The sequence below is a fragment of the Triticum dicoccoides genome, chromosome 1B (assembly GCF_002162155.2).
Source record: "Triticum dicoccoides isolate Atlit2015 ecotype Zavitan chromosome 1B, WEW_v2.0, whole genome shotgun sequence".
Classification (NCBI taxonomy): domain Eukaryota; kingdom Viridiplantae; phylum Streptophyta; class Magnoliopsida; order Poales; family Poaceae; genus Triticum; species Triticum dicoccoides.
The window spans coordinates 222,212,057-222,222,214 of NC_041381.1; the positions used below are offsets into that span (position 1 = coordinate 222,212,057).

General features: G+C 44.0%; 1 protein-coding gene across 7 annotated transcripts; it reads right to left on the bottom strand.

The window, feature by feature from the left end:
- Nucleotides 1-496: 496 nt before the first annotated feature.
- Nucleotides 497-5,141, bottom strand: LOC119329160. 7 transcript variants are annotated; one of them, XR_005159339.1, is made up of 7 exons: nt 4,840-5,141; nt 4,260-4,747; nt 4,038-4,102; nt 3,849-3,939; nt 3,356-3,445; nt 1,611-1,677; nt 497-780 (listed from the first exon to the last, which is right to left on the bottom strand). XR_005159339.1 is itself a non-coding variant. In XM_037602166.1 (7 exons), exons 2-5 carry the CDS (start codon nt 4,740-4,742, stop codon nt 3,357-3,359), a joined length of 519 nt encoding a protein of 172 aa, XP_037458063.1. In that variant the 5' UTR covers nt 4,743-4,747; nt 4,840-5,141; the 3' UTR covers nt 497-780; nt 1,611-1,677; nt 3,356. The 7 variants fall into 7 exon arrangements, 2 of the variants coding, with proteins under 2 accessions (XP_037458063.1, XP_037458070.1); XR_005159336.1 differs by having other exon boundaries at nt 4,038-4,153; XM_037602166.1 differs by having other exon boundaries at nt 3,847-3,939; nt 4,471-4,747.
- Nucleotides 5,142-10,158: the final 5,017 nt, after the last annotated feature.

The following is a 10,158-nucleotide window of genomic DNA, read 5'->3' on the forward strand; positions in this document are numbered from 1 at the left end:
GGCACTAATAAGGATCCTTTGAATAATGAAAATTGAAAGAAACATAGCTTCAAACTATGTAAGAGTTTTCAAAATGCGGGCATTCTCTCTATAATTTTGATGTAAGCTGGAACTTAGGAATCCATGTCACGGTTTGTCCTTAATACGTTGTTGGTAACTCTCCCCTCCCACTCTGGATCCATAGCATTTTGTCCTTTGCAGCCCCTTTATAGGTCAGGTGCACTGTAATTCCTTCATTTTTTTAAAAGCTGAACAAACAATGCCTTGCACAACATTTGTCATCTCTTTAGTGATGGATCCACTCTATAGCCATCTCTTCTCTTTTGAAGGGAACTGGACAAACAATGCCCAGCACCATGTTTACAACATGTTGTTCTACTGTAATAGAAGTGCAGACATGAAATGAGGAATCAATTGAAGAAACAAGGACATGTTGGTCTACGGCAATGGAAGGGCAAACTTGAAATGAAAGGGCAAACCAAGATTGACAAGTACGACACCAAGAACAAAAGTTTATAACATAGATAGAAGTGACAATAAACAACAAGTTTTCCAAGATTTACGACGACCAACATGATTTGGCTTCTTGCTCTAAAATAGAAACAATCTGCAACACTAAAATACACTCTCTTATGGGAAGTAGAACTTATAATGCTCACCTAACATGTACAAAACTGAGATCAATCATGTAATTACTTCCTACTAAATTTGTATTTTAGTTATCCTCGTCCAGCAAAGAGGAGTCCATGTTTGCAAGTACTATCACTTCATTCATATTTCCTGGCAAAATAGAGTCATGTGCAACACTTATACACCATTGTCTAATAGTATCAGTTAATGGTAAAGGAAGTAATGAAGTAATGAGCACATAAATTCTTAAATCAACCTCCACAACATCATCTGCAGAAAACTTTACAAAAGGAAAGGGCGGTCTCTTTTATCATACCAGAGGTACATCAAGTATGTTTCATTTGCAGACAATAGAAAAAGAGGCTTAACCCAACTGAAAGGTGGACAATCGGGAAACGCTCATGAACATCAACTATATTGACTTTTGTAGTCCAGGCATAGCAGAAATACCTAATTCAACACCCAGACTCTCTAAATGTGCCTAACAAGAAGATAACAGAATATATGTTAATACCCTAAATGGCAGTAGGGACTACTGAAAGGAATATGTGGTCTAGATGCAACTTAGATGCCCTCGTCAGTACAATCTGAGGTGATCGTCATAGTCACATCCAAGGATGGTCGCTCAGAACTAATGATTCATCACACATTAATTTCAGAACCACTGTCCCTAGTTTCCTAATCGGGCTACAGAGCTCTTTCTCTATCATCAATCTCAACTACTGCATCGTCCTGACCACTATCACTACCAGTCAAATCAAACCAAAATTCACAAATATTGTAGTGAGAAACGACACATGCTAAGAATGACCGCGAGCTGATAGTATTATTTTGGTGATTGCCTTATCAAAATAACAATGTGAATAACTGTATCTTTATCTTTATAAACATTTTTTCAAGTACCTCAATATTCACAACAACTGTCATGGTCAGGTGCTTAATTTAATGCAGGCAAATCAAAATATTATCTGCATTAATACCTTGAAACACTACATAGCTCTTTCTCTGTCGTCAATCTCAACAACTGCATCGTCCTGACCACTGTCACTGCTAGTCAAATCAAACCAAAAATCAGAAATATTGTAGTGAGAAACGACACCTGCTAAGAATGTCCGTGAGCTCATAGTATTATTTTGGTGATTGCCTTATCAAAATAACGATGTGAATTAATTGCATCTTTATCTTTATAAACCATTTTTTCATGTTCCTCAATATTCACAACAACTGTCATGGTCAGGTGTTTAATTTGAGCAGGAAAAAAGCTGGAATATGCACGAGTAAAAATCTACAAATGCAGGCAAATCAAAATCTTATCTGTATTAATAGCTTGAAACACTATAGTCCTGTATTATTGTAGTCAATACCAAACTGAACTATATGTAGCAATTTTAACTGTGTACCACATCAAACATCAACTATTTCAATGATTGGATTCTCAGGATTAGCAACAATGAAAGGCGTGTGCAGATGAGCCAGCCAATAACATTTTACCAGCATGAAAAAAAGAATACACGCATACGCTGGAAGACACTACAGACCAGTTCTAATGCTTCTCTGGGGATTACAGCCATCGGTTAATCCGTGAGCAGGAGAATGGAGAAAAACAAAGTGCAGATCTTAGTCTCTAAGGCACTTCATCAAGCACGTAAAGATCTAAAGATGAAGCGGTTCTGGATTGGGTTAGGAAATTGGCCAAGCAATTATGACAAGGCCGCACCAATAAGTCCTTGCCAACATGTAAATTATCCAGTCAATAGAAATGGTATACCTTCGTAAATAACATGCCCTATTTAAACAATTAAATTTGTAATCTGTTATTAATCCAGGACAAAGTGAAATGGCAAGGTCTTCAGAAACATCGAGCCGACAATCTCAAATTGAAGGCTTGAATTAAAAAAGGATCTTCAACTACTTCAACACAAGATCAAAGACAAGCATTCCACCTTGTTCAAGCAGGGTGTCAGATAAATTTTTAAATGATTCTCATGTTGCCCAAAACTGAAATTGGATAAGGGCTTTGTCCCATTAGCTTAGATCTTTTTCTTTTGTTTCTGTTTTGTCCTTTCCCTTTGTACCATACTGTTTTTTTAATGAAAATATACCATAGAACTATTTGTTCTATGGTTTGCGGTTCAAAAAAAGAAGTGAAATTACCTGGATGTGCCTCTATTTCAAAAAAAGAAATGAAAATATACATTTCACTACAACAATCAGTGGATAATGTATTTGACTAAAGTAGTACTACTATAGTGCCTCTATTGTATCTCAAGAATTAACTGGGTGTTTATATAAGAAATACTACTCATGAGGGTAACTTCGCTCTAATTCTTCACCAACTTATCAAAGATTATTCTAAAAAACAAAGTGATAAATCTTGTTATTGTACATATGAGATAGCTTAAGTCCAAAGACTACATCAGGCAGTGGCGTCTTTGGCATGTCATTCTCTAATGAAAGCAACATTTCCATTAGTTCTACTAACTCGTCACCAACTTCCCGAAGATTATTCCAAAACCCCAAAGCGAAGAGTTTTTTTATTGGAAATATGCGATAACTGAAGGAAATACAAATATAGACTATCCTAGGCGGCAAAGTGTTTGGCATGTCGTCATGTAATGTCAGATGGCGCAAACCATTTATTTTAACTGGGTTATTTGCATATCAAGGCGTTTTATGTACAGCTATAGGTTTTATATAGCATTTAGTAGCACCAGGCACAACATACCTTAAATGCAGCAATGGCTGATCAACAACAGGAAGAAACCACACAGATACATGTTATTTCCTTGATCATAGTAGCTAACCTTCACATCACCTGCAAGAGAACCATTAAAATATGGGTCCAGAAATCAAACCGGTGTACGGCCTAAAGAAAGAAAAATATGCATGTAACTTTGCACAAGATATTGCATGAAAGATACGATAACATGAACCTACAAATACGACTATGTACGGATTAACAACACTAACCACTATATGTCTGAGTGAAAAACCAAAACTGAATCAGCAATGTAATTTTTTTATATAGCTATCAGGCTACAAACTACAATGCACGAATCGTCAAAGCTAGTCTCCATGTGCATCATGTACTGAACACGCAAAAAAATAATAAGTGACATGCATACAAAAATTGGTCAGTAAAGATTAGATGAAAATGAAAAAGACATTCACTGAAGGAAGTATGCCACTACCATCACCCAAAAAACAAGGACCTACACCTTTTTCCTCCCTCGTACACATCACCCAACCTCATCCCATTTGTCGACCTCCTTGATCTGTACCTTAACCATGGACGTAACTCCCTTATACCTGATGATGAGCGAATGTTAGAAGACGATGGGTGCATAGAGGAGACAAGGACAAAGGTTGGCAACATATATCAAGCAGAACCAAATAAGCAAGCTCACAGTGACAAAGCAAATTATTCTTTTCACCATAGTTCTCCTCTAGCTTTGTCCTACTATCTTCTTTCCTGAACATATGTAGAACGTCAAAAACCATCAAGCATGAATTCCTTATCAACCTGTAATCCCCACAAACCAATGCAAACACTGACCCATAAATTTCCATCGCAAACACTCAGTAGCCCCAATTGAGGGACAAAGAAAGAAAAAGGGAAAAGGTGTGACCTTGTTAGGACTATAAAAAAATGTTGACCTCCTCTGAATTCTGAAGCGAAATGCAGACTTATTGTGTCAGCAACTGTCGTTGTTCAAAAAAATGAAAGTCAACAAATTTAGTGCTAATTTTTTGCCCACTCACGCTAATTCAAAAAGAGCAACAACATGTCCCTAAAAAAAGAGCAACAAGCATGCAAATCCTTTTTTTTAGAATAACAACATGCAAATCTTGTTCATCCGTCGGTTGCATCGTGGATACAGGCTCGTCAGGCACGGTTCCATCTCGAGGAACTGGCCGAGCGACGGCGCCGCGCCGCCGGCGTTCTCAGGTGGCTCCGGAGGCATAGCGAGAGCAGCAGCGCCCGCAGCTTGCCGCTCCTGCTCGCCCTCTCGCCCCAGCGCCTGCTGCACCGGCTCTCCATGGCATCCACCAGGCCGATCAGGGCCGCCAGCGTGATGCCGCCGCCGCCACCAGCGTGCGGCAAAGACCATGCCGACTGCAGCAAACAAAGTAGAAGCAGGAGCATCAAATCCTGCTGGGTGCCACTGTTATATTGCGGATAGATAGTAGGAGTTGATCGATTCTGACCTCTGTGTCTAGCTCAGACGAAGCGACGGACGAGACGCAGTGGGACGGGGTGAAGGCCGCGGTGGAGGAGGAGGAGCCGACGCTCCTGACCGCTCCGGCTCCCGGTTTCAGAGTGCCCAGCCCGAGAGGCCAGCCGTCCTGCCATGTCTCCCAATCAACAAGACTTGTCACCATCCGGGGAGGAGGTAGGAAGCAGAAGAGGGAGGAGGAGAGGGTGGGATGCGGCGGCGGACAAGGGAGGAGGAGGTGGGAGGGATGGGGCTGTGGTGGATTGGGGGCTAGGTCACCCACGACGTCCGCGAGACACGCGGCACGCGAGGACAGGTCCATTTGCACTCGTGAATGGTTCACCTAGCCAATAGGAAAGCTGGACGAGCCCACCAGTCATGGGCGTTGAAAATAACAGCGCTGTGAAAACCAGAGTAAACACCAGAGGCTTAGATCGGGCGGCTGAGATACATTGGTTGACCAAAACGACCTCCATCCAACGACCAACGAAGCTCCAAATCGGGGGAGCCCTGTCTATGCGAGTTGGCTAGCCTCTGTTTTGTTTTAAATGCAAGAATCAGTAGTATTCCTTCTCATTCCTACCTACTCTTTAGTTGGCAAGCATCGTGTGTTGGGGAAAGATCTAAGCATATATGTCCATGCAAATATATTTGATCATGAATTATTATTGTTGACAATTATCTATATGATAAGTGAGTTGGGAGGCGAAACACTAAGCCCCTATCTTTCTCTATGTTCGGTGGATGCTATTTGTTTTAAGAATATGCTTTGAGTGGTAGCAATCATGGAAGACTATATGATAGTTGAGTATGTGGAGTTTGCTAAATCAAAGTTCTGACATAGACCCTTCCTGAAAATAAGATGAATTGTAATTGTTTGATGACTAAGAATGAAGTTTGCTAGCTTTCAAGAAAGTTTGTGGTCTATGCTTTAACATGTGAATTGCTTGTTACTTGATCTTGAGAAGTTTTATGAGGCGAACTACTGTTATGACATATAATCATGCTAGAAAAGGTTATTGAAATTACCATTGATCAAACTTGTGCACCTGCTAGCATTCACACTTCATAAATTCTTTCTTTTATCATTTACCTACTCGAGGACGAGTAGGAATTAGGCTTGGGGATGCTGATACGTCTCCAATGTATGTATAATTTATGAAGCATTCATGCTATTATATTATCTGTTTTGGATGTTTACGGGCTTTATTATACACTTTTATATTATTTTTGGGACTAACCTATTAACCGGAGGCCCAGCCCAAATTGTTGTTTTCTTGCCTATTTCAGTGTTTCGAAGAAAAGGAATATCAAACGGAGTCCAAACGGAATGAAACCTTCGGGAGCGTGATTTTTGGAACGAACGTGATCCAGGAGGCGTGGAGCTGAAGTCAGGGAAGCTTCGAGGAGGCCACAAGGCAGGGGGGCGCGCCCATCCCCCGGGCGCGCCCTCCACCCTCGTGGGCCCCTCGTGGCTCCCCTGACCGACTACTTTCGCCTATATAAGTCCATATACCCTAAAAACATCGGGGAAAAGAATAGATCGGGAGTTCGGCCGCCGCAAGCCTCTGTAGCCACCAAAAACCTCTCAGGAGCCCGTTCCGACACCCTGTCGGAGGGGGGATCCCTTACCGGTGGCCATCTTCATCATCCCGACGCTCTCCATGACGAGGAGGGAGTAGTTCACCCTCGGGGCTGAGGGTATGTACCAGTAGCTATGTGTTTGATCTCTCTCTCGTGTTCTTGACTTCGCACGATCTTGATGTATCGCGAGCTTTGCTATAATAGTTGGATCTTATGATGTTTCCCCCTCTACTCTCTTGTGATGAATTGAGTTTTCCTCTTGAAGTTATCTTATCGGATTGAGTCTTTAAGGATTTGAGAACACTTGATGTATGTCTTGCCATGCTTATCTGTGGTGACAATGGGATATTCACGTGATCCACTTGATGTATGTTTTGGTGATCAACTTGCGGGTTCACCTTGTGAACTTATGCATAGGGGTTGGCACACGTTTTCGTCTTGACTCTCCGGTAGAAACTTTGGGGCACTCTTTGAAGTACTTTGTGTTGGTTGGATAGATGAATTTGAGATTGTGTGATGCATATCGTATAATCTTGCCCACGGATACTTGATGTGACAATGGAGTATCTAGGTGACATTAGGGTTTTGGTTGATTTGTGTCTTAAGGTTTTATTCTAGTATGGCCTCTATGATAGATTGAATAGAAAGAATAGCCTTGTGTTATTTTACTACGGACTCTTGAATAGATAGAGCAGAAAGGATAACTTTGAGGTGGTTTCGTACCCTACCATAATCTCTTCGTTTGTTCTCCACTATTAGTGGCTGTGGAGTGACTCTTTGTTGCATGTTTAGGGATAGTTATATGATCCAATTATGTTATTATTGTTGAGAGAACTTGCACTAGTGAAAGTATGAACCTTAGGCCTTGTTTCCTACCATTGCAATACCGTTTACGCTCACCTTTACCCACTTGTTACCTTGTTGTTTTTATATTTTCAGATTACAAATACTTATATCTACCATCCATATTGCACTTGTATCACCATCTCTTTGCCGAACTAGTGCACCTATACAATTTACCATTGTATTGGGTGTGTTGGGGACACAAGAGACTCTTTGTTTTTTTGGTTGCAGGATTGTTTGAGAGAGACCATCTTCAACCTACGCCTCCCACGGATTGATAAACCTTAGGTCATCCACTCGAGGGAAATTTGCTACTGTCCTACAAACCTCTGCACTTGGAGGCCCAACAACGTCTACAAGAAGAAGGTTGTGTAGTAGACATCAGGCACCATATGCGATGAGAGCGCTCCTCACCCGCATGAGAACGACTACGCCAGCCACCTGAACTTCTTCACCGACATCGTGACCCACCTGGAGGCTCGAGCTGCAAGGTCTCACGAGCTTGTAGCGGAGAGGAGCCATGGTCTTCTGGGGCACGTGTTCTCGCGTGTCTTCAACCACCTTCTCAATCGCGATCCCCACATTGACTTCGATGTTGTCTTAGCCCCCGTGCCCCCGGTTGTCCAGGACAACCTGGCCGGGTGGGTGGATGACCATGTGGACACCTTGGTAGCAGAATTCACCCCGGAGGACGACATGATCATGATTGCGGCCAGAGAAGATGGCGCGGATGGTGATGACGAGGACGATGGCAGCCTTGATGCAAGCAGCACGGACGGGGGTAATGAAGAAGGGTGTTCAGCTAGGCCCGTGTTTCTTTTGCTTTGACCTGTATGACGAAAACTTGAACGCATCCTTGTGAGAGCATTTTGGAAAGGGCGTGCCTCTCATGATGTGTGAGACTGCTAAATGCTTTTGAAGTGGCACCCGGAGCGGGGCCCCGCAGGGCTGCGGGCCGCTGAGCGAGGTAGTTGTTTCTGACTTATCTTGGGTTTCATGGGTCTTGAGTGAGGCCTGGGGTCGCGGCTGCACTCCTTCTCCTGAGGCGAGCCTGCTGCGGGCTCGCGAGATTCTGTGTCTCTCGAGGGGCCTGCCTAGAGTGCCTTGTGAGAAGCCAGTTGTCAGACCGTGACGAGGTGGGCGCGCGAGGCGGTCGCTGTGACACCCCCGATTCAATCGTACACTAATCATGCACGCAAACGTGTATGATCAAGATCAGGGACTCACGGGAAGATATCACAACACAACTCTAAAACATAAATAAGTCATACAAGCATCATAATACAAGCCAGGGGCCTCGAGGGCTCGAATACAAGTGCTCGATTAAAGACGAGTCAGCGGAAGCAACAATATCTGAGTACAGACATAAGTTAAACAAGTTTGCCTTAAGAAGGCTAGCACAAACTGGGATACAGATCGAAAGAGGTGCAGGCCTCCTGCCTGGGATACAGATCGTCAGCAGCCTGCACGTAGTAGTAGGCACCTCCTGTGTAGTAGGAGTCGTCGTCGACGGTGGCGTCTGGCTCCAGGGCTCCAGCATCTGGTTGCGACAACCAGGTAGAAGGGAAAAGGGGAAAAGAGGGAGAAAAGCAACCGTGAGTACTCATCCAAAGTACTCGCAAGCAAGAAGCTACACTACATATGCATGGGTATATGTGTAAGGAGGCAATATGAGTGGACTGAACTGCAATGCCAGAATAAGAGGGGGATAGCTAGTCCTATCGAAGACTACGCTTCTGGCAGCCTCCGTCTTGCAGCATGTAGAAGAGAGTAGATTGAAGTCCTTCAAGTAGCACCTCCAAGTAGCATCGCATAGCATAATCCTACCCGGCGATCCTCCCCTTGTCGCCCTGTGGAAAAGCGATCACCGGGTTGTCTGTGGAACTTGGAAGGGTGTGTTTTATTAAGTATCCGGTTCTAGTTGTCATAAGGTCAAGGTACAACTCCAAGTCGTCCTGTTACCGAAGATCACGACTATTCGAATAGATTAACTTCCCTGCAGGGGTGCACCACATAACCCAACACGCTCGATCCCATTTGACCGGACACACTTTCCTGGGTCATGCCCGGCCTCGGAAGATCAACATGTCGCGGCCCCACCTAGGCACAACAGAGAGGTCAGCACGCCGGTCTAAATCCTATGCGCGCAGGGGTCTGGGCCCATCGCCCATTGCACACCTGCATGTTGCGAGGGTGGCCGGAAGCAGACCTAGCCTCCCTTATACAAGAGTAGGCGTTCCAGTCCAATCCGGCGCGCGCCGCTCCGTCGCTGACGTCAAGAAGGCTTCGGCTGATACCACGACGTCGAGTGCCCATATCTTTCCCATGTAGTTGGTTAGTGCGTATAGGCCAATAGCCAGACTCAGATCAAATACCAAGATCTCGTTAAGCGTGTTAAGTATCCGCGAACGCCGAACAGGGCCAGGCCCACCTGTCTCCTAGGTGGTCTCAACCTACCCTGTCGCTCCGCCACAAAGTAACAGTCGGGGGCCGTCGGGAACCCAGGCCCACCTCTACCGGGATGGAGCCACCTGTCCTTTCAGCCCCCTCATCAGAATCACTTGCGGGTACTCATCGAGCTGACCCGACTTTAGTCACCATCTGTATAGTATGTATGTATGTATGTATGTATAGTATATACCCGTGATCACCCCCGAGTGATCACGGCCCAATAGTATAGCAAGGCAGACTGACAAGAATGTAGGGCCAATGATGATAAACTAGCATCCTATACTAAGCATTTAGGATTGCAGGTAAGGTATCAATGACTGTAGCAACAATGACAGGCTATGCATCAGAATAGGATTAACGGAAAGCGGTAACATGCTACACTACTCTAATGCAAGCAGTATAGAGTAGAATAGGCGATATCTGGTGATCAAGG